At 32.4% G+C, this 25551-nt stretch overlaps 3 protein-coding genes across 4 annotated transcripts; all 3 read right to left on the bottom strand.

The window, feature by feature from the left end:
* Positions 1-2632, bottom strand: LOC126838031 (protein obstructor-E-like). The gene is made up of 5 exons (XM_050572114.1): positions 2499-2632; positions 1477-1671; positions 782-988; positions 460-673; positions 1-239 (listed from the first exon to the last, which is right to left on the bottom strand). The coding sequence occupies exons 1-5, from the start codon at positions 2551-2553 to the stop codon at positions 182-184; spliced, it is 729 nt and encodes a 242-aa protein (XP_050428071.1). The 5' UTR covers positions 2554-2632; the 3' UTR covers positions 1-181.
* A 2225-nt stretch (positions 2633-4857) lies between these two features.
* LOC126839050 (protein obstructor-E-like) lies at positions 4858-13751 on the bottom strand. Its single transcript, XM_050573987.1, has 5 exons — positions 13274-13751; positions 9218-9526; positions 7515-7715; positions 6667-6862; positions 4858-5214 (listed from the first exon to the last, which is right to left on the bottom strand). Exons 1-5 carry the CDS (start codon positions 13308-13310, stop codon positions 5070-5072), a joined length of 888 nt encoding a protein of 295 aa, XP_050429944.1. The 5' UTR covers positions 13311-13751; the 3' UTR covers positions 4858-5069.
* A 1404-nt stretch (positions 13752-15155) lies between these two features.
* Positions 15156-22388, bottom strand: LOC126839049 (sodium/potassium-transporting ATPase subunit alpha-like). 2 transcript variants are annotated; one of them, XM_050573984.1, is made up of 2 exons: positions 21977-22388; positions 15156-18777 (listed from the first exon to the last, which is right to left on the bottom strand). In XM_050573984.1, the coding sequence occupies exon 2, from the start codon at positions 18390-18392 to the stop codon at positions 15378-15380; it is 3015 nt and encodes a 1004-aa protein (XP_050429941.1). In that variant the 5' UTR covers positions 18393-18777; positions 21977-22388; the 3' UTR covers positions 15156-15377. The 2 variants fall into 2 exon arrangements, with proteins under 2 accessions (XP_050429941.1, XP_050429943.1); XM_050573986.1 differs by lacking the exon at positions 21977-22388 and adding an exon at positions 20926-21381.
* Between the last annotated feature and the right edge of the window lie 3163 nt (positions 22389-25551).

A 25551-nucleotide genomic window follows, 5' to 3' on the forward strand; every position in this document is an offset into this window, starting at 1 on the left:
TTAGAGAAGATAGTTTATTTAACGAAAACTTATAGTTAAAAGAATCAATAAAAAATATCAAACAGAAATAAAATACAAACATAATTTTTTAGTTAAATGTAATAATAATATGACTTAGTTTAATGTATAAATATTATGTTGTATTATACATTAAATACATACAAATTAGTTATTTTAAAGTCTATTGGTTTTTTTTGTTTTTATTCTGAACTTGTGGATCGTCTTTGAACCAATCCTCACTAAAAAAAAAAAACAAACAATATTTTCGATTATAATACAGTTTAAAACGTCATAGACGGTAAGCCAAGTTGACAATATTAAATGTTTTTTTTTTTGAAAAAAATCTGTTGTTTCCTGTTGTATAATAAGAATGTTTAGAACGTATCATTTTATTATATCAACCTTTTTTTAATGTTTATATAAAACAAGACTACTGCCGTCTTTATATGATATGCTTACCATCCGGGTACGTTTTCAGGTTGATCACATTTCTGAGACTGTTCGTTGAACACTTCTCCGGTGGAACAGCCCTGTTCTCTTGGTGTTATGCCGTTAAGACACACGTAGAACTTTTGACAGTCGTCGGGGTGCGCAAACACTGGATGGGCAACGTTTTGTCCTCGAGACGAATGCGTTTTCTCTTTGGGGCACATGAAACCGTCTTTGAGTTTCACTGCGGACAGATTAATGAATAAACGCGTTATTCGTGTCGTAATTTCAGATTGGATAAGACGACTAGATTTATTTATCAAAATAAATTATGTATTATATTTATATGTACATTCTTCCGGATCGCCGCACCCTGACCTGCCGGCGGTGTCTGGCCAAGCGCACGTTCCCGCATACTCGTCGAAGTGTAGGCCGTTGGGACATACGATTTCCGTGCCCTCGCCCTCGATGCAGTTATAGAATATGTTGCACACCTTTTCGTCGGGATGGGCGAAGTAACCGTTACGTCTGGGACATAAGTTGTTAGACTGTGGGTTCTCTGTGAAAGTCGGAAATATTATAATAGTACAATAATAATATTTCAGACTTATGTACCTAGGAGATTGTGATTATTATTGGGTAAAAATGAGAAAGGTCGATGTAAAAGTCAACATAGTATAGTATACAAGATTCTTAGGAATAACAAATTTATAATTATTAACAAGAGTTATAAAGTGCGAAACAATGTAGAATGTTCCCTTTGGCTTCTAAACATTTCGCATCGTGTGGTTTTAAGCAAAAAACATGGTTATTTTTAAATTCTGAGTTATTCAGTGCCTACTTCTTATACACTTCTCATTATGATATCATAACAAATACTATCCTTAGACTAAACTATATGATATACATACTCATAACACATATAATTACACTCAATTATGTGGCATTTACGAATGAATGAAATCAGTTTCCGTATTATGTGTTTGTACTTTGTTAAGTTGGTTTATTTTACTCGTAAACCTAAAATATACAGATCATAATACTTACGGAGCTCGGTACGATCGCCGCAGTCTACACTAAATGGTTGGTCGCATTTGTTGATCTTCCTGTTTAATGGATCGAATACCAATCCGTCGGGACACAACTTGGTTGTGGCCACACCGTCCTTACAGTCATAGAATTTATCACATTGCACCGGGTCCTCGAACTGGCCGTTTTTTTTCGGACAATCAAACTGTCCGTCTACAAAACCAAAAATCAGTCATGACTATTTTTCTTCATATTTTGTTTGGCCTTGTATCCAAATGATAAAAACATTATAGACACGATAATTTATATTCAGGCCCTTTAGGTCTAAAAAGGCCAATTATACATTGGACTAAACTTAAAAAAAAAGTATAATTAATTTTTTATTTTACATAACAGCACATACCTTTAAAATTTAAATGAACATAACTTTATTAAATATTAAGTGACACATATTTATTATTATTTTGGACAAAATATAATATAGTAGCAATACGAGTATAAATTATGATGAATATTCAAATTTAATACAGTTAAAAATTCAAACTGGACACTTTAGACTCAAGATACATAATATTACATTACAAATATATAACATAGTATTATTCATTGTTGTATAATATGTTGCAGTTTGAACCGTTGGCGATTGGCCCTATACCGATGCTTTTAATGCAGACGACCAACCAAAGCATTCGAGAAGAGTGAAAGTGAATTCCATGTCGAATTTGTCTTGCTTCGGGAAGGTATAAAAATAATAATTTTGTATTGTTACCGTACGTAGTAAATGCAGTGGGTGTTAAAATATTTATTTTTTTATTATTGCATATTGATGATCGACACAAAATGGAAACCAGCCGTTAGGAAACTATTGTTATATTTTATTTACAATGGCACTGAATACCTACATCAAAATATTTATTCACAGCCTTTGATAGAACGTAAAATATTTTTCTACAACATAATTGTTCTGTATATTATATACAATGGGGTGTTTTATAAATCGCATCTAGCGGTATTATTTATAAAAATGAATATAGTCTTACTTGTAAAATGCGAAATTCCGATTATGATAGTGACCAAAAGTATTGAGTGATCCATAATTGAAAACTTAATGCGCAATGATATAACATGAGCAGGCGACTGTGGTCTCGGCGGAAGAACAGGAAGCCGTTACATAGATTCTCCCTCCAAGCAGCCGGATTCTATAGAGAAGGTATTCCTATAACTACGTGCCACGTGAAAATCTATAGTAAAAAAAAAAAATAATAATAAAAATCGTCCTTTCGATCGATTTCTCATATTGAAATTGCGACGTGGTCAATTAGAACTGTCTTCTAGCGATCGTACTAAAATATTTAAATGAACTAAGAACATTCAATTGTGCGTGTAAAATACCACATCTTACCAATTAAAAACAAATAAACGTCAAATTAGACACATAGCTATGCGAGTTACCCGGATTGGGAAAGTTACGTGATAGAATGCCAATAGGAGAAAGATTCTTGACCTTCAACTCAGTGTCAAAGATACATAAATAAATATAAGGTCCTTAAAAGTTATACAAAAATTACATCATTTAAATTTAATTTAAAATATTAGCTGTACTAATAATATAATACTAATACTAATATTAGCTGCATTAATATATTTTAAGTTTATTATACTGATTCGTAATTCATAGGTGTTGCCTGTCATCGGACTACAAAGAAAATAGAAAAAAGTTATACCCTATAACGTTTGGCGAGTAGCATAGGTACAACATTCAAATATAAATAGGTATATTCAAACATTTGGTGCTATCTTATCTCACCATACATTTTCAATTTATGATTTTAATATGTAGCGTAAATTACAAAACTAGACTAGAGACTAGTATCTATCCCAGATGTTTTATAAAAGTTGTTATAATTCAATATTATACAAAAATTTTAATTCATATGTTTACAAGAAACCAACTATTATATTTTAAAAATATTACAAACATTTAAGTATATTAATATAAATTGATATACTCTCTTAATAAAAATATTTTTGTAAGACTATTTTTCTTTTCTAAAAAAAAACGCTTGCCATGTTGAGGTCGGTGGTAGATTTTCTTAATTTTTAATTTTTGGAGAATTATTTAAATAATATACATTTTATTATAGAAAGATTTAACCAAATTGTATTTAGTAGATATTAATTTATGACGTATGTAGATGTATTTAACTGGTTTGGATTTAGGTGGTATTGAAGTCTAACCTACCTATATTAATATTATCTTATATAAAAGCTAAGACAAGTATATATCTTCTCATTCTTAGGGTGTAGCATTTTTAAAAAATCAATTAAGTTGAAAAAGCCTAATAATAACAGCTATGTTGACCCTTTTGGCAAAAGATTTAACATAATACATTTAATTAAAAACATGTTTATGTATACGTTTCAACTATTTATTTGTTTATTTATGATATACTAATTTAAAACTCTGTAGTGAATGAACTATATCAAATAAAGCTCTGAAACTCTTTTCTGCACTAATACAGCCAAGGTGTTTCTAATAGAACCCTAAACAACAAAATCTGTTCATCGGTTCTGGAGATCTGCAAGTAGAAATAAAAATAGCTTAAAATTGTTTATAAGAAAATGTAAGAAACTTAAATAATTTATTTTTGTCCATATTCTGTATCTTCTTGACAAGCTCTTTCTAACGAGCTTGGAATCAACTTTCTAGATCTTATAGATTAAGAGAAATTTGAAAATTAAGCATTACATAAGATCGTAACACGGTGACTTTTTTCAAATTCTAATAATTATACCGCATAGGTTTGAAATCTGATCTACCTGTATATTATCTTTGTATTATAGCTTAGTATCTTAGTGATATATCTTATATATATTCTATCTTTCCAATTTTAGTGTGTATGTAGCATTTTGTTTTTTTCCCTATTTACAACAAGCTCTTAAAGTTACATAGTCTAGATTTTTTTCATTTCAATTACCATACTTTCTACCGTAATTTCAAACTTTATACTTCTACAGGTCTAAAAAAAATCAAGAGCAATGACTTTAAAAAAATAATTATAGTCGTTTAACCGTTAATAAATAACGTGCAATATTTTGCTGAGCGACTAGTGTAATAGATAATTACATTTGTTTGTATACAATGCATATTGTGCTCTGTATTTAACCTCCAAGTGCTCGCGTACGCTGTATCTACACAACTTTTAGTACTTTAAGTAATTTTAAAGTACAGAAATTAAATGACAGCAATTGAAATGGTATTTGGCTAAAAAACTGCTTTCCTGTCGACTTAAAATTATGTAACCGAATAGTTAAAAATAAAAAATATATACGACATTAGTTATAGTAATAGAGATAGTATAAACAATACATACATTATGGTATAATTACAACAAAAAATTGATTTAAGTACGTTTAATGTCACATTATGGTAATAATTATAGGTACATCATTTGGTAGTACCCATACGTGGAATGAGATCAGTTTTCCTGATACAATACAATTATTATTTAATTTATTAATTATTAATCTACTTATATTTCATATAATTTTTAAAAATACTAATCATAGTATAATTATAAATATAATTGAGAATAATAATAGTATGAGAGTTATTCGTCGGCTCGCGTGTACGTTCTTTTCGTCGTGGGTCTATTCGATTTTCTCCTAGTCGTCTCCTTGGCCGGCTCTGTTGGCTTTGGGTTTTCGAGAGCTTCAAGTTGTTCGTCGGTCAATACTCCTTTGTACCATTCAGTGCTGAAAGAAACAATAAACCACCAGTTAAACATTACCGTAACGTGTTTATTATTATTGTTATTCACGGTGCCAAAGCACCAAAAATTAAAACTACTTTTGTTATAGTGCCAAAACGGGCGTCTCTGTGTATGTTTTTTTTATTTACAAAGACAATGTATCGATTGTTTATAAACGACGTATTTGAACTTTTAAAATTACTTTGTTGATTAACCGAAAAGAATTAAAAAATATACTATAACAGACAAAACCGTCTATTGTACAGTCGTTTTAGTAAGCATGTATAGGACTATTTCTCATCTAAAATTAGGGGGCTGGTGAATGGTGATAAACTTTCTTTTTATGTCTAACTCAAATACAAAGAATCTTAGTTTAATTAAAAACTTTATGAATTTTCCATAATTTGAAGACAAAAGCTATCCCGAGTGTTTATGGCCAGTACCCGTAAGAAATATACACGCTGAATTCTCTACTGTCTAGACTAAAATAATTACAACACTACTCCTGAGCGACCGATAATTCTGTGCTCAAAAGGCAAACAAGAAAAACGAGTAAAACAGCACATTTTTTAAACATAACATCTAAGAAGGCGTGCTTTAATAGTTACATATCCTTTTCAAAACACATAAAAATATATGTGTTTCCATACATTTAATTTTACATCACTCATAAATCTTATTACATAAAACAATTACAATAAAACGTACTCTAATATATGTTTATAAATAAAATATTTTAGACATTAAAGAAATTATAGGCCGTTAGTTAATTTTATAGTTTAATTAAAGATATCTTTGAGGTACAAAAAAAAGTTAACTATACATTTTAGATACAAGGTATTTCAATCTGATTTATAAATGTTACATCATACAACTAACAACGATCTATTAAAATATTTTACAATCAGTGTTTTATTTTCACTATTCAGATGAATCGTTGAGTCATTTTTAAAAATATCAGCACCGTGTAATGTTTTGGTTTACAAGTCATCTTTAAAAATAATATACTCTATGAGGACCCATGGATATGTAGCTGAGTTGCCGTTATTATATATGCCGACAAGAGACATCACGAAATTCAATAATAACAGTGACCACGTTATTTAAAACCCAAAAAATGACTGCTGGACGTTATCTAATACGTAGGATGTTTTGACATTAAGGTATAAAATTCACAGGTACCTAATGAAATGATTGCCAGACAGTTAAGAAAACATAATAAAAGTACCCAAATTGTAATAACAAGATTTTAAACCAATCTTTTATCTAATAGAAAAATATCAACAATCTAGAAATAACATTAAAATGTCACAGGTTTCATAAAGCTCACGTATATACCGACCGACGCAGCATGTATAAATATAATAATATTATCACGTAGGTACTCTATAAATAGTACCCTACATCCGTGCCATTTAGTTTTTTTTTTATAAATTTTGTTCGTCTGTTTTCTTACCACTCGGGCACGTTTCTCGGCCAATCGCATTTGCCGGACGCCTCATTGAACACCTGCCCCATTTTACAGCCGTTTCTTCTTGGCGTTTCGCCGTTGACGCACACGTAGAAAAATTGACAGTCCTCCGGGTCCGCGTACCTCGGATGCTGTTGCGCTATGTCCATGGTCACGTTTGGACAGCGGAAATTGAAAACGTCTGCATAAAAAAATACAATCATTGTGGTTAATTCATGAATAATATAACAAATGGGTTTAGGTATTTTTGTTCAATAACATAGGAGGGTCCGGGGAGGGTTGGTGATTGGATGCTGCCGAACCAGGCACAAATCGCATGTGATTACTGGGTCGACCGTAAATATAAATAACCACGATAGAAACGGAGCGGCAAAAATAATAAGCAATCCATAAATTGCCGACGCGGTGGGAGTTTAGCGTGCGTTTTGATACCGTTCCAAAAACGTCGGGCCCCTGCCCCTGCTTATTTTTTTTGGCTTCCGAGCAAATATTAGCATATATAGAGTCGCTATAAACCGCAGCCGCTTAGAGGTTTTATGCGTGGTTTTCGTCTGTGGACGCACGCAAACGCATTATTGCATTTCATAGATGATATTCGAATAACAGGCGAAGAGGCGATCGTTCAACCGAATCACTACCGGACACGGTACACGGCATTATGTTGAACAACGGCGATAGTAATACGAACAATGACAATAATAGCAGCTCAAGTATATAATAGAAAACGCGTTCCCGGAAATTTTCTCGACGTCGTAAAACTAAATTAAAACAGAAATGACCATTAATGCGCTTAGGGAAAGTAGTGGCACCCCGTACGGTTTCTGTTTTTGTACCTTGTGATGAACAACCCTTTTTCTTGGCCTCATCCGGCCACGTGCAAATGCCAGTCTTTTCGTTGTACACTAGTCCGGCCGGGCACGTGATCGCATTGAATTTGCCATCCACGCAAAAGTAGAATTTATCGCAAATGCCTTGTTGTTCGTGAGCGAAGTACCCGTTTTGCCTGCGACAGTGTTCGGCAGGTTTTGGTTCCTCTAAAAATAAAAATCAACGATAAACTAATCAACAATAAGTTTGATATATTGAACAGTTAATAATTTAGAACAAATAATACTTTATATGAGACGAAGCCTAAATATTATATTGTAAGTCGTTATTTATATATTTATTTTGCATGGCGTGAGAAGTAATAATGTCAATTATTCATTTGGCACAACAAGCAACAGACGTTAAGTATTAAATACATAAAAAATGTTGTACAGTGTACTCCATACAGTGCGTTATAAATTATAAGGTAACACCAATATTTTTTTTCTGAAGAATTTTATTTTTGTTAGGTTTCTTGATTGGATACAGAGTGAAAGAATTTACATGGAAAAAAATCTCAAAACTGTAAACTCTGTCGGTATACTCACGAAAACAAAAATATCTAGTACATCAATTTACTCATGAAGTTCTGTTATATTTTAAAATTTCGCCAAATTAAAGCAATTTTAAGTTAAAGCTCATAAAGATTGTTTTCATTAAATAAGGTCTAAAAAATGATCTTCTGATAACATATTCTATGGAACGTGTTATGTTCAACTTTAAGTTAAAACATTTTTTGAAAGCGCTTTAACTCATATCGAAGGTTTATATAATATTATTTTATACAGTTATCTGTATCATAAATTTAAATTTGGTCTGCTATAGCTTATAATGCTAAATATATCTGCCAAGTTTTCAAGGATTTAGTATTTATTCTAAGATACTAGGAACACTCAGTATCAATGCATATAGCTCGCAAACATATGTTAGTGAATTATGAAGTAATATAATATAGGGGTTAATTTTATTTTGCTGTATTAAAAATGACTACATAATTTCGTATAAACATTTATTATTTCATACAAAATAGATAGTATGTAATAATTACCAAAATGGCGAAATGAATAATACCGTTATACATCAGACGTCATTATAAGCAATCGCCGACTAGGAAATTGAATGTGAAAACTGAAACGCAATACTTGTCTGTTCCCATAACAGACGGCCTTCGGGTCCGAATTAAAATAGTGACAGACGCGTTTATAATTATATATCACGTTGAACGGCTCAAAAAGGTAAGCCTAAAAGTATATGATGGCCAACGTCACAAGCGGCGGCGGCCGTCCTTTTTTCTTAGCAAAATAGGCAAGCTCGTGCGCTGTACAGTGATGACTGTCAGAAGACGGATGAGCGCCAGTAACGTCGCACTCAATCGATCCGATACCCCACGGCCGTTGTATTTTTCATCCCAACCCACGTGAGATAACGTCTCTAATTAACGACAATTATCACTCGAATATGATTTTTTACACGCGACAATAGCGTAGACAATATACGTATGGCAGTTTTTGCATAACATAAAATTATGTACAGAATCGGCCAGAGAAGAACGGTAACGTTATTTTTCCAATTCTACCGTACGTCATAACATTAGCGTTATCCGCTAACTGATACTGTAGATAATTTTAGGTTGTTCAAAAACTTCCTATTATTGGGCATGGGTACTTACGCAGAGCTGGTCTTTGCGAACAGTCGATGTTTATGGGTAGATCACACTTTTCGTGTGCAGAACTAAAATCGTTGAACACCATGCCGTCCGGGCACAGCTTTTCCGTGATTTTGCCGTCCGAACAGGCGTAGTACTTGTCACATTGATAAGCGTCTGCAAAGAAACCGTCGGGTTCGGGGCACTCGTTTTCCAGCTGATCTTCTTCGATGGCCACCACTGCGGCCGTGGTAGTCCGTGGCCTGGCCGTAGTAGGTTCTCGTCCTCCGCCTGACGGTCGTTTTCTGTTAGACTGACCATTCAGCAGGACGACTATGGTCGAAAAACATAACATAATAATATACAAATATTATATATCCCTAAGGTTTAATGTGTTGACGAGAATTTTGCTTAGTGTTCAAACGAAACATACTTTATAAAACCTTCTCAGCGTATGTACTAGGACCCATATGTTTTTTATAAAATATATGATTTATCAAATATTACAACATTCTTTAAAAAATGTATGTAAAAATAATTTGTAATATAAAAATTATCATACTTGTTAGAGTATACAGGTTAAATTTACTCGTTACCTCGAAAAATAATTGAAATTTCGTATTGTGTATCAAAAATTAATATTATTTTACATTATTATACAACTCCAAATTATTATTTTTTTTTTTTGGTATTTTATAAGACATTGTTAACTTCTAAAAATTAAGTGGTAGATTTAATATTTAGATTATACAATAGTTTTAATTTTACAATATTTAATTAACGTTTTAATTTAGGAATAATTTACTGTTCGATAACTAGATTTGAATAATTATTTTTAGTGTTTTATAGCATTAAAATACCACTCACCTCCTGTCTTAACTTTTAAACTTTAATAACTCCTCAATAAATCTCTTTAAAACTTATAAATAAAATGTAGTAATTAACATCATGTTACATTTACTGTAGATTATTCTTAATTTATAGTTGATAAAATGTTGTACGTCACCATCTCAGTTTTAAAACTTAATAGCGATGTATAAAATATCAATACAAGGTGTATATTTTTAATTTTATAATAATGCAAAATAACAACGTCACTTTTCTCTATGCTTATATGCTCAATAAAGGCTAAAAAATGTCATTACTTTTGCATTTTATTACTACAAAATTACTTATTATGAGAGAAAATACCCTAAGTCGTTCATTAAATGGTTCCCTTCGTTATATAACGTAATTATGTATGTTATATTACCCAATATTATATTTCGCCAAACGTTTTAGCGTTTTGTTTGGTCGCTATAGCATAGTCTTATTGTATGAGGAAAACAAACGCTCTTAAGCGCGCGCACATACACACAAAGTAATTCCATACATGATATAATAATGCCTAGATGAATTCGGGACAAGCATATGCGGTACAATACAAATGTGTTAAAAGTATTGAGAACAAAAGTGTCTAAGAGAACCTTGGCGTGTATACACTATATTTAATTGTGTGCAATGTTATATAAATGATTTATCTTTTTACTACAGTATTTTATACTTTGCAGGTACTTTAATTCTATCAGAAGAAGCATTCTTACTCAACAGCTAGCAATACTCTTACAACTGTGCATTAAATAACCTCTTTATACCGTACGACCTATATAATTGTCATCGTCGCTGCGTATTCTTTGTATTCGCTGTGTTCTTTTTAGTATTTTTATTCGACTATATTCAGAAAATAATAAGCAATTTCGGGTAGTCGGACATTAGTAGGTATAACCTTTTTTTTTAAACGCGATCATTCGCTGTAACCGACTAAGCGTTTTACGATTTCCTCCAGCAGAGCTGAATTAGGTTTCGTGTCTAAAAGGTATTTTTAATCGCCTCCGCATCCGGCTGGCCGCTAGGAATTCACAGTGTTCTCCTAAATTCCAAAGCCGCGTTACTTGGACGAAGTCCAAAGCAACACTGTACGGTGAAAATAAGTTAATTGACCGCCTTAAGACATATTATTTATGCGCCGATTTCATTATTATTTGAGAAAATACATGGACTTCGCTCTGTACAGTGCACTGTACGTTTCAACACCACACCCTCAACAAACGATCAAGAGAAAAATAAATAGTATAAACCGCTTATGCTTTTCACTCGGGCTAACCCTTATAGAAGAGTACATAATATTATTATTGTTATATAATCAATACAACTCTAATATTTTCTTTCAGTAAAAAGGTGATTTATATCACGTATACAAGCGCCTTCACTCTTCTAAAAAGTACAAGGCCGGGAACTATAAACAGTTATCGGGTACCAGTCACGAATTCACGTGCCTGTTTAAGTTAAACGTATTCATATTATAAAAAAATTATATATATATGATCTAAAAAAGAATAGGTTCGTCAAAGGGCTTTCCTATTCTACGAGTTTTTATAGAAATAAGTTTCCCATAGTTACCTTAATATAAAAGCACACTGTGAACTTCGGGCCGTTATTTCATAAGACAATGAGTTCTGACATCAGGACATTCAGGGACATTCGTCGCCAATCTGTTTTTGGTCGTATTACGCGTTTTCAAAAGTTATAAAAAATTAATTTATTATAGTATTTTTGTATCTAAGTCAAAGTAAAAGATAATTTATGCATGGAAATCATTAGTGTAAAATAATTTACCTACATTATTATACGATACGCTACGACATTAGTTTTAAAGATATTTATCATTTTTTTCAAAACAATCATTAATAATACGTTATATAAAATTTTTTTTTTTATTGATTAAGTATGAATTTTGTTGTTCTATAAAAAAAAATCATCTTAAGGGGTAGGTTTGGAGAATAACTACTGAAATCCAGCCTATAACATTTACTACAAAAAATAATTTAAATAATCACTGGTTTTTAACTAGTTTTAAGAAATATTTCTATATATTTATAGGCGAGAATAAATACAAAATATATTATACATTCTACCTCTCTCCAGTTAATACCCCATTGAATGCTAATAACTTGAGAGGTATGTGTACAAAACTGGTTATCGACCAACCATTATTATCATTATATACACTATTACCTTTTCAATAACAAATAAACTGTTTAAGTTACTAATTAAATGTTAGAAAATGCCTTTCAAATCTACTCTTCAAATTAATTATTTTTTACTTGAACATAAACTACTATATATATATATATAACATGATTATAACTAAAATGTTTATTTTATACATACAACAAATATTTCATAGTAAGTAACGTACAAATTGAAAAAGAACTAAAGTTTTGTTTGTAAAAAACATAGAAACATCATAAATTTAAGATATTTAATCTATTTTCAATTAAAAATGACAAAAAAATATACATTTTATAAAACAAAAAATTGTTATAATAATTATGCATTTTTTGTTTTTGTCTTATAAATATGTAATGTTATTAGTTACCTATATTATTTATTATATTTTACAAAGAACTAAATTATCTAATTACTTCACTACCCCATACATTATTTATATAATATTTACAAACATCCAAATGTTCAGTTATTCGCTATCGTTTTTGACTAATTGTAGAGTTTATTGTCTAAAGTGTAATCACCGTGAACTCTGAAATCACTTTTAAGCATCCATCATTTTAATGGATACAATTGTAAATAATTAAAAAATTCATAAAACTTTAATAATTCACACTTTTATATATTGATCTATAACTATTTTTAAAGTAGAAACTCCAGGTTGTATAATGTAGAATCCATATAGAGCAAAGCGGCCATAGTTTGCTGTTCAGCTTACACAATAAAGTACAAATGTAGAACACTTAATGAATACATATTAACATAAAGTATTTGATAACATAGTTTTTTTTTATAAGAAAATGTTAAAAAATTACACACAAATACTAAATCAAATAATTATAACGTAACTAGTACTAGTTTGTGTGCGTGCGCGCGCTAACGTAGAAATTATATTAACAGATATACATATTTAGTATCGTCGAACCTTTACATCTAGTATGTAGTATGTATTATTATTATATGCGTTGATTACAGACAAACTAACTGAACAAGTCGTTGTTACTTAATGATTGATCGAAATGATTTACTTACTATTACACAAAATAATGGCCACGAGTCTTACGTCCATGGTGTGTTGTACGTGCAGTTTGTGAACCTTTCAATCGCGAATGATTGAGAACGATGAAGGTACAAACATAAAAAAAAACTGGCGTTATGTATTCACCTTCGTTCCGAGAAAACCACTTCTCGGTTCTCCCGTTTAGAACCACCTCGGTCATTAATAACGGCTTTGGGCGATACAAACGTGATTTTATAAGCCATCGGAGATGCTATAACAAATATTATTCATAACAACAGGACGCCATTTCTTAAGCAGTATCGTCGCCGACAACGTTCTTTATTTAGCTGACCACAATAATTTTATTGTGGTATACAGTACACTGCCTGAATCACTTATCTTCTAACCTTATTTTTTATTTCCTTTTACCTGTCATACTTGTATAACATTATACTGTTGCGTTAAAAGTACGACGCAACAACACCAGACAGTAGAGTAGATTGGAATTTCACTTGGAAATTGGGCGGCAGGAGTAAAAATATAATAATAACAATGTACAGTATAATATTATAATCCTGAGGCCCAGGAGTTGGCAAGACAGTAGGTTACCTCGTAAAATAAAAGTCTGAATAAAATGTCTTTGTATACAGGACTTTTATTCGGAACATACATTACCATAAAATCTCTGAAAATATTATGACTTTGCGTGTTTTGCTCTTGCGTACAGCATTTAATCCGAACAATAATTATAACATTACATAGTAACTAAATACCCGAAGTTTCACAATGATTTAATTGGTTTAAACAAATGCTATGCATGGTTAGATTCAAATAATATACGTAACGGATATTAAAAGCTTATTATAATATTACAATTTTAAACCACCTATTTTATATCATTTTCGTCCTGCGACTGAACTAAAAAATCTGCCTTAAACATATTTATTTATTTATTACTATTATTATTATTTTGTTTTACATAAAAAACTTAGTTTTTTAGTGGTTTAAGCTAAGTAGTTTAAATGACAAGTATACGATTTTGTTTATTCTTAAAGATAAAATATGTTGCCCTTGTGAAATCAACTAGGAAAAGCATTTTTTTTTTTCTATAATAAGATAAAACGAGTAATGTTTATCATAATCATATAGTTGTAAATAGTTAAAATAAAGTACCTTTATACAAGAATATGATTTAGCCGGGAAACAAAAACAAAATAAATAAGGCACATATTACAAAAAAATACATATAAAACAAAAACAAATCGTTTACATATAATATGTATTACAATAGTAGGCTATTAAACTATTGAAGTAAATAAAATATCAACATCAAAAGATTGTTTGGGTTGACAAAATAGTAGTCTACTGAGAAATGAGATTTTGGTTTTGTAATTTGTATTCCAATCCTTGCCCTAGTAATTTATTTATACGCATAACACATAACTTTATTGATAATATTTTTAAAACTCATAACAAAACTAAAAATGCAATAACTATTATATATTTTTTTAATGTTTTAATTTTTTTTACTTCAAAACAAAATACTATACATTGTATTTTCTACAGGCAATGTGTTTAATGTAAACATACATAATGGCTCAGCCTCAAAGCATAATTGCACGTAAACCAGCCCATTTTACAGATGTAGAGGCGCGGAAGATCAAAAGTTCTTAATTAAGATGTGGTTTTTAGTTATGACTTATGACTTTTGATCAGCCTTATACTATGTATTATTACAATATTTAACAAAACATATTATGAATAACTAATTCAACACTATGCATTGTTTAACGATTTTTTTACTTACATAATATTTAATAGACTAGGCCTATGGTAAATGAACACTCATTTTATTAAATAATTAATTATACAAATCGATTTCTTATGACGTTCATGTGACACTTTAATTTAGCGTTTTTTTTTTTTTTTTAATTTAATTCTAAATTTTCAAAAAATTCGCTTTTATAAATAACTAATAAAACTATCAATAACAATAACAGCTATACATTTAAATTGTTTAATCAATGAGGTTTTCGCAAAGATAAACGTTTATATATTAATTGATTTTCGTTTTTTACAGGGACATTGACGCAATAGTGATTATTATTTTTTATTTATTGTTATATTTAACATATTTTAATAGTATGTGTGTCGTTCGATCCATCCGCCGGGATGAGTCCTGAGCCAAAAACGCCTGCATTCGTCATAAATAAATATGACAACGGCAAAAGGTAAAGCAGGAAGCCACCATTCGGCTTTCACTGGGTAGGTCTTGAGCACTTCGGTCATGCCCGGGCAGTAAGAGACGAAACAAGCAGCTAACGTTTCGAACACGATACCGAAATTCAGCACCCAATTGTCCATTCCTTGGTGACAAATCGAGTTGTATCGAGTTTTGCAAATGATTAAGTCAGCCCATTGGACTACTACAATAGCTATAAAGAAGGCAGTGTGGCAAGTATATTCCAACTCTTTTCTGTGTACGAATGTCCATTCTTGTCCATATGAATCCTCTAAATCATTGACAGACTTCGAATCCCATTCATTACGAATTCCTAATAATCTATACGGTAGCCAACCGCACTGAGCCATTATGACGAAGTATGAGAAAAATCCTGCAACTGCTTCAATGACACCAATTTGACCATAGGCGACAAATATAAGCTTTCCATTTACCAACTTATCATTAACTGGGTTTCTGGGGTGTCTCAACATGATATCAGATTCAGCTCTCTCGTACGCTAATGATATAGCGGGCCACATGTCAGTTCCTAAGTCAATACATAAAACAGCAACTACTCCTAAGGGTAATGGTATACCACTTACAATAAATAATAAGAAAGGCGTTATCTCGGGGACATTAGAGGCCAATGTATATGCTATTGACTTTTTCAAATTGTCGAAAATGAGTCGCCCTTCTTCTACTCCGGTAACGATTGATGCGAAGTTGTCATCTAATAATATCATATCAGCTGTTTGCTTTGATACGTCAGAACCAGTAATACCCATTGCTATACCGATATCTGCTTTTTTTAAAGCGGGTGAATCGTTTACACCATCTCCAGTGACAGCTACAATAGCTCCAAGATTTTGACAGCCTTCAACAATATGCAATTTTTGCGTTGGAGAAGTACGAGCGAAAACGATTTCCCTATTCGTTCTTAGAACGTGTTCCAGCTCTTCTGATGTCATATCTCGCAACACTGAGCCTTGAATGACAATTGTTGTAGATTCTCTCGGGTCTAACGAAGATACCGGAACGCGACGTCGCTTAGCAATATCTTCTAGAGTTTCAGAGCCTTCCGTGATAATACCAACGGCCTTAGCAATAGCTTTGGCTGTTACTGGATGATCACCAGTTACCATAATGACACGAATGCCAGCTGAACGACATTTAGCAACAGCGTCTGGTACTCCTGGTCTCGGAGGATCTATCATAGACATTAATCCCAAAAATCGTAAGTCATCCAACGGGAAGTTTGGAGGATCTGTAGTGAAATTGAAACCAATGGGAAATTGTTCTGTACTTAAAAAAAGATCGCAAAATCCGAGTACTCTTTCTCCGTAACTCCCAAGCTGTTCGATTATTTCGTCCATCTCTTGTCTGATATTTTCATCCAATTCAACAACCCCGTCACCATAACGCATTCGAGTGCAGCGAGCTAATATCCTTTCTGGAGCTCCTTTCATAACTAACAACTGGCCTTTGGACGGCAAAGCATGTATTGACACTTGGAATTTATCAGAAGAATTGAATGGTATTTCTGCCACTTTTTTGTGTTGTTCCCGGAACGCCATGACATCTCCTACGGCAAGTTCAGAGAATTTTATTATGGCTGCTTCGGAAGCATCTCCCATAACCTCTCTTTTGAGCACCGGTGTATTATCCTGACCACATATAAATTCAGCTCGGCTGCAAAGACATCCTGCTCTAACTAATGACTGGTAAGCTTTAGTATTCCTTGCTTCTTCGGTCACACCTGTTGGATCTTTGAAGTAGTCCACTTCAATTATTTCTTTATTGTAACTTAAATGTGTAACTGTCATACGGTTTTGAGTCAGTGTTCCTGTTTTGTCAGAACATATTGTAGATGTAGAACCAAGAGTTTCAACGGCTTCAAGATGTTTTACAACACAATTTTTCGATGCCATTCGCTTGGCCGTTAAAGATAGACATACCGTTACGGTAGCTAGAAGACCCTCGGGTACGTTGGCGACAATTATCCCAATCAAGAATATAAATGCATCGAGCCAATGGTAACCGAGAAGGAAAGCCATTATGAAAAATGAAACTCCAAGAAAAATAGCCCAAGCAGATATTAAATGCATAAAATGATGAATTTCGTTTGCGATCGGTGTATCTCTTTGTTCCAGTCTCGTAGTCAGTCCAGCAATACGACCCATTACAGTATTGTCACCACAAAGTATAACAACGGCTTTTGCAGTGCCTTCGACTGCATTAGTGGAGAAAAAAGCTAAATTACTGGCTTCTAACACTTCCAGTTTTGATACGACCGAGTCTCTCGGTTGTGGTTCTGTTTCTCCGGTCAAAGAAGAGTTATCCACTTTGAAGTTATGACTTTCGATAATACGGACATCGGCCGGAACACGATCACCAAACTTAACTTCCACAATATCACCTCTGACTAGTTCTGAACTAAGTATGTTTTTTCTTTCTCCATCCCGTACAACATTGGCGTATTGAGGTACCATATTCTTAAATGAGTCCATAATTCTAGAGCTCTTTGCTTCTTGGCTGTATGCAAAAACACCTGTAATTACACAAACCAGCACTAAAACTGTTCCCAGCCATAAATTATCTTCTTGGGGCTCTTCAGAAGTGGAATACTGGATACCGTATGCCAGAAAACATAAAGCTGCACCCGTCCATAACAGGATCGAAAATCCTTCAAACAGGTGTTTCAATAGGATGATCCACGCAGGTGTCCTTTTAGGTGGGGTCAGTGCGTTAGGTCCGTCCCTAAGCAGTAACCTTTTAGCCTGAGAAGTCGTTAAACCTCTCTCAGGATCCGTCTCGTAACGCGCATACACTTCAGGCAACGGTATCCGGTGATCGTTCAAATCGATTTCTTTTTTGAGATCACTCATTTTGGCCGCTTTGGCGTTACTACTTTCCTCTTTGGAACCCATATTGGACAGAGTATAAGGGACTTTTCAGCGTAAAATACAATTAAAAATTGTTAATAGTTTCAAAAATATTTGTAGGAATTCATTGTTATTATTATTTGTTTACAAAATAGATAAATAAACTAACTAACTGGAATAACGAATTTATATCAACAACTTAAAAACTACTTATAACGATCGTTTCATTTGATTACAAATAGGTGATTCTATCTCTATCATGTGGTCGAGGAAATCGATAACGACTAAAAGATTCATTTTTTAAGTTAATTAAATAATATCACAGACAGAGAAAAAAGTTTTACTCCGATATCCGAAGTGTGTATGTGTATGTGCTGTTGCTATCCCAGATCTGCGCGATTCAAGATGTCTTGTCTCGCATCATGTTTTTCTGTTTAAAAAAAAAAACAAAATATGAAATATGAAATAAAGAAGTAAATTTTTTTATCATTGTCTAGTAGTTAATCTTTCATGTTATAATCAACAAAAATAAAACAACTAGTATACACATATACATATAATAATAATAATAATAATAATAATATTATTATTATTATTATATATATATGTATTGATATATATAATAGTATACACATATACATATAAATTATATATATATAAATGGCAGTCATTTTGCTCCAAATTTTAAACAAATATTTCTCTATTTTTTTCAGATTTTATTACTGTCACTCGAAATCATACTTAAGTGCGGTACTATCACCTGGAGGTTAATGGCGCCTGGCAGCCCACATCAAGTGCATACATTTGATGTGCAAACAGGGGAACCAAGGGAATCAAATAAAAATCTGAAAAAATTAGAGAAATACTTTTTCAATATTTGGAGCCGAATGACGGTCATTCGACGCCTTGTCAAATTTAAGGACCACCCTTAGGTATTTATATTAGATGTGTTTAAACATTTCTTTTCACCTTTAAAATGAAAAATAGACACATCTCGGTCAAAAAAGTGTCTGGTAAAAGGAAAATATTTTCCATTAAAAAACACACAAGATGTACAATGTTTTTTTTAATTACATATTTATAACATACATATTCATTCATAACTTTGTACATTTTTAAAACACGCGGTTTTAACTACTGCTATTTAAAAGCTTTTGAAATATTGATTACAGCTATAGTTAAGTTGACTAATATTTAAAAATAAAATTGTCTTCAATATTCTAAAAATTTTATCGGCTAAATTACCAGTAAAAACTTAATTATAGTTATAACCAATTTTAAAGGTCTTTTCATAAGCTCTTAAACGCCAGTAAATTTCTATTTTGTGTGTTCTTAAACGAAAAATAATTTTCTTTTATCAGACACATTTTTGACCGAGGTGTACGCATTTTTGTTGTGGAGGCGCAAAATAAAATTTTGAACTAGTCTAATATTTATTTTAAATATGTGTGGATGGATTTTAGTATAAAATATCTCATATGGAATTTTCACTTCAATTGATGATGATGATGATTTATTATTATTATTTCAAAACAGAATATACATAAATTTACAATATATGATTAATAAAAGAATAAAGTTTCTCTGAAAGCCTGAGCTTGTGGAGAAGACAAAAGTTCATATCTTATGTCTTAAATTTACACATTTTTATGTTTACAATATTCTTAAATAAATTACAAATGAAAAATAACAGTGTAGTATTAATCAAATGGATTTTATTTTAGAACATTTCACAAGCCGTAAATCAAATTTTGAAATTTATTTTTTCCGTATATATTACTACAGTTGTGTATAATAGATGTTTAAATACGCAAAACATATTTCGAATAAAAGTATTAAATCTTTTTTTATAATGTTAAATAAAATAAAATGTATGTAGGCACATAACTGTTAATTATTTATTTTATTGTATGTTAATCGATATCCTTATTAATGTGACTTAATTTTGTTATTACATTTTGACTTTTTTATTTCTAATAAAATAAATGAAAAAAGTTTTTTTAAAATATATTTAAATAATTGTTTTTTTTAGCAAATAACATTTGAATTCTGTAATTTTTATTAAGATTTGTAATGCTTTAAGCTGAGAAGGTATTGTTTTAATAATAATGGGTTTTTGTGTTTTGCTTGGTTCTACTAATCTCCTAAGTCGCTGAACCGATATCATTATGTAAAATAAGTTAGGGAAGCCCATATAATTAATTTATAGAGCTGCGTAAATGATATAACGGAATAGTTAAAGATATTTACCAAAAAAAAATTTGGTTTTATAAAATCTATAAATATTTTTTTTTTTTAGATTCGCTTACAATTGTATTATATTACACTATGTGCTTACTAATTCAATTATTTTAAACTATCATAACCAAAGTTCTGAGTTTTATTATGTATTTCATATTGGTTTTTGGTTTGTTGAGTTAAGCGATAACCCGCAATAGGGCAGTTCATTGCTTAGTAAAGTAAAGTTTAATATAAACTTTTCGTCAGTTTTATGAACGTTAACAAAACGAATGTATAACTAAACACCGAAATCGAGTTCTATATTGAAAACAATGTGTGTTAAAAAACAAAAACTTACGCCTTAATTGTTTTCCCAGTTAGTTGTAATGAAAGTAGAGAATAGAGTTTCGCATAACAAATATTAATAGAATAATCGAACGACGGACAAGTTATTGATATCTGTTCTTAAGAACTCAGTATTGTTGACTAATGTATTAGGTGAAGTCCTGGAAAACGTCGGTGTAATTATTTCCAACTGTATTATCGCGAACGAAAGTGGTTTTTAAAGAAGAAACTAAATCGAATTATGTCAAATCACGTTTACGATATGGATTCGGTGGTCGTAGCTGGTGACCGAATGACCTGACCTCGCTCAGTGGTGCGGCTCACCCGTCTGATAGAGCACTGAAAACGTGTACGATAACGGAACGGGGTGTGTTCGGAAGCGGACAACTCGCGGTTTTTATCTTTTTCCAGAAACGGAAAACTAAAGCCGACCGTCAAAAAACGATCATTATGTATAACTATATTTTAAATTAATCGGAGTACCGCCGGCTCAGCCGCAGTGCGGACCTACACGGCACGTTTACCCCATACGTGCTCGCCTCGCCTCTATCTCGTATCCCCTCGGTTTTCTCGTCCGCCCAAAGTCCCGTCACCCCGCCCTGCCACTCTGCTAATGCCACGTCCTCTACGCACTCGCCCACCGTCGCGACCTATTTTACCACCCGTTCCGGCACCAGCGCGCCCACCGTTCGATAACAGCACACCGTTTTTACAAACACTCACACGCACGCATAACACGTCAACTTTTAACAATATAACTTCAAGGATACTAGATTGAAAAATAAAATTAAAATAATAATATTAATAATAGTAATAATAATAATAATGATAATAAATATAATTGTGATGATGATGATGATGATAATAATAATAATAATAATAGTAGTAAATACAGTCACGTCGCGGATGATTCTAGACTGTAAATGTCTTACGTAAAAACGTGCATGACCTAAGTAAAAAAAGACACACAGCGATTACACACAATTCACAAACCTATTACATAATATAACTACGTGTTATTATAAAACTATTGAGTTCGCAACGTCTGTGTACGTATAACTCACTTGGCAGGGTATCCAATAACACGGATGTAATCCTTATGTATGCAGCGAGCACTCGAAACGCGTATGATCGTTGTCGTCGTCGACGGACGAATTTTGATGTTATAAATGTACACACGGCTGTGGTGAACCACACGCCTTATTCACGAGTTTTTTAGGCACTTAAGACGAACTCGGAAAACCAGACCGGTTGGATGTCGGCGTGGGAACAGAAGGATCGGGGTGAAAAGGCAGACAGAGAGTGAATGGACAACGGAGGGAGACCAAAAACAGGGGGAGAAAGAAAAGAAAAACCGTCTGGTGGTTTTAAAATAAAGACAGAAAAATCTGTCCAGTGCGTTAGAGCGGTACAATAACGCGGGTCCCGCGGCTCACGGCGGCAGCAGCTGAACTCCTCTCGAACGACGTTTCGGGCCGGTGGCCCCGGCAGCGGCGACGCGGGCTTGTCCCGTAAAGTTCTATTCTGGGACGCGCGTGCGCGGCCCCTTCTGCGCCGGGGTCGGAGTAAAGGCGACGGCGGCGATCCTATAGATCCGTCGGGCGTCCAGGCGCCAGGCGCGGTTGCCATTCCGCATCGCGCACCGGCCCCTTACCGCGTTACCATGTCCGTACACTCTCCACTACCTACCAGTCCACTACCACCCCTTACCGCGTCCTGCACGAACCTGTCGGCCTCACGTTCATCGCTTCAAACGTCTCAATGTTTTTTTAGACATATTTCACACTTCCTGCGGCACCGGAGGGTATAGGACAGGTCTACTCAGTTTTAACTGCGGAATTCTCTTAATAATAATAATACCTATCCGTAATAGACGCCAGCACCGTTGAAAGGTAAATACACCTAGCGGGGAGAATAAGAGACAACGGCCGCGTGCTGTTTGTCATCGGGTTTGTAATTGATGTCCTAGAGCTCCGCTTAAGGTATGTGCGTTTGTATGTGTCAAAGACGCTTTCGGTCATTGTCGCGGTGTCGGAGACAATAATGCAATGTTGAAAGGTAGTCTGACAGAATCGTCTATGCCAGTTGTATATTTTTATATGTTTATTACCGATTCCCAAACGCCACACTATACTGGCATTTCCGGTGGCCACGCCAAACACAGAACACATTGTGCATGCTAATGTATAATACTCTTGAATGGTATACGTGCGTTCAGTTATCTTATTAATTTCATTTAGAAAAACCCCGCAAGGCCATTTTTCCGGCTCGACCAATTGCATATTTTGTCGGTTTATGTTGGAGAACAGAGACCGTAACTATAACGTTTAATGCGAAATACTCGGCAGTGCCATGAACATAAGACTGCTGGTGGTAAAACAAATAAAGCATTAAACGCGTTATTGCCGATAGGCAAAAAACTGTCGATGGACACACCGACGCCGTTAAACTGCATACGCCGAGCGCCGTGCGAAATTCCTTTTTATTGGTGCATAATAAACTACTGTATATTTTTTCCAAGTTATTTTTATACGCGTCTCGCAATAGGCATATTAAGAGTTGGAATACGCAATGTGTTGTGTAATACATTTTGGTATTTAACCAACAGTTTTTTGGCTAGATCCCGAGAAATAATAACCAGGGCTGTGTAACATAACGAATATAAAGTTATAAACTCAATTATTTTGTTCACCAAAATAATACTTTAGGATCAAATCAAATTAAATCGTTATAGTTGTAATGTTCTCGAAATAAATAAATTAATATCATTATTTATAGTTTCTACGTTTATTACGTTTATTTATGTTCATGTAAATAACTTTGAACTGAACGAATAAATAACGCTGTCTTGCAAATAAAATTAAATAGCATGTTTGTGACACGTCACTTAGTTTATTGTAATAAATTGCAGAAATAATTATTTTATTTTCCAACCAAAAATAATTCATGAATATTATTTATAATTAATTACAAATTATATGTCCCACCGAATAAAACAAAAAATGTCTACTGTATATGTTGCATATTTGACAAAAAAACGAATACACTTATCTACAGAAAACATTCAGTACCAATATTATTTTAAAAATTACGATTTGGATCAAGATTCAAAAAGATACATTTTTTCATAGTGGTAATTTTTTAAGCGTCGATGCTAATCTATATCTGATTTACATAATATTATATAAGCAACATTTTATGATTTGTGCATAGTTTGTAAATTGTTTATCACTTTATATTGAATTAATTATCAACTAATTATTATTTTCTATTTTAATAGATACTACAAAATTGTGTGTTAAATAGATCCTAGAACAAAGTATATACACAAAATATAAATAACACGTGTTTTGTAAGACACACAAATTAAAACACGGATATGTGTTTGAGCTGGAAACAAGAAATTTCATGTCACCATTTTCGCATTACAAATTTACGTGATACGAGATAAGAGATAAGTGATGTGATTAATTATAAAAGATAAGTGGTAAAAGAATAGAGATAAGTGATAAATGATGTGAAATAATATAAAAGTGATAAGAGAGAAATGATAAGATACAAATGATAAAAAATAAGTAATAAGAGATAACATATCCATGATTTAATGTTTTTATGTAGAGCGGAGAAAATAACTAGATTCTTTTTTTTTCCATCACTACACCAAAGTTGAAAAATATGTAAAACATTTAATAAAACGATATTTTAATATTTTGCTTTTGTAAAATTGAAACATAGGGATAATAACTAATTATTCTTAAATTCGTAAAACGATTAAGTGTATAAAGGACACAGAATATAAATATCTTAAAAAACATTTTACATTTGAACTTTTCATAACAAGTAAAGTTGATATTTTAGTTTATTTTATTGAAACGTATTAAATTAAAACACCATTATTGGAATGTAAATTTATATACATGTGTATTGAAGGATTATTTTTAAAACAACGTTACACCTATTAATTAAATAAGAACTTATAACATAATTTATGCACAAATTCTTGTTGAAAAAATGTAATATCTTTGCATACTACTTTTTTTTTTGTATGCAAGTTTTCGTGTTTTACTAAACATATAGCGGCTGTCTTTTAAATACCGATCGAATTTTTCTGAAAATTCAAAAGATGGTAGTTATAGTAAGATTATGTTTTAAAAAATAGCTTATGTCATAAACCATGTCTATCGTAAACTATAGGTTTTGAAATGCTATTGTAATCGGAAAGGAGGAAAATGAAGCACACAGTTAATTTTACACACCTAAACGAACCTGTAAGTTTGCATAAACGAAACTCTATTAAGTTAAACGTTTCGAGTAAATATCTGCAAAAGTCTCTTTTAAATTTAACGATATGGAGCGCGGTGGTGTCGCAAAACGAATTCAAAATGTTTGCTCTAAGAAAACACTTCAAATGACCGTTCTCAGAAATTTTACTTTTGCTTTTTTTTTTAGTTTGTGTATTTTTTTGTGTAATGCACTTATAACTGAGAGGCTTTTACACTATCGTTTTCATTTGCATTATTGAGCTTATGCACTATGCTCTTTACCATTTACTTAAGCGCATTCTTATCCTGTCAGATAAATATTGTATTCACGTTTTTTTACTCCACCCAACTTCTTGTTCACCCTGCACCGACAGACG

This window comes from Adelges cooleyi, unplaced genomic scaffold (genome assembly GCF_023614345.1).
Source record: "Adelges cooleyi isolate 19-005CV unplaced genomic scaffold, UGA_ACOO_1.1 ACOO_flye_CR_arks_rails_tigmint_CR_PRNA_30, whole genome shotgun sequence".
NCBI classification, from domain to species: Eukaryota; Metazoa; Arthropoda; class Insecta; order Hemiptera; family Adelgidae; genus Adelges; species Adelges cooleyi.

Coding starts and splice junctions, on each gene's coding strand:
- LOC126839050 (XM_050573987.1), bottom strand. CDS start 13,310: ATGGACGTAAGACTCGTGGCCATTATTTTGTGTAATA. Junction 9,527..13,273: donor GGCCATTATTTTGTGTAATA/GTAAGTAAATCA, acceptor TTTCGACCATAG/TCGTCCTGCTGAATGGTCAG. Junction 7,716..9,217: donor TTCGCAAAGACCAGCTCTGC/GTAAGTACCCAT, acceptor TTTTATTTTTAG/AGGAACCAAAACCTGCCGAA.
- LOC126838031 (XM_050572114.1), bottom strand. CDS start 2,553: ATGGATCACTCAATACTTTTGGTCACTATCATAATCGGAATTTCGCAT. Junction 1,672..2,498: donor CGGAATTTCGCATTTTACAA/GTAAGACTATAT, acceptor TTGGTTTTGTAG/ACGGACAGTTTGATTGTCCG. Junction 240..459: donor CCTGAAAACGTACCCGGATG/GTAAGCATATCA, acceptor TTTTTTTTTTAG/TGAGGATTGGTTCAAAGACG.
- LOC126839049 (XM_050573984.1), bottom strand. CDS start 18,392: ATGGGTTCCAAAGAGGAAAGTAGTAACGCCAAAGCGGCCAAAATGAGT.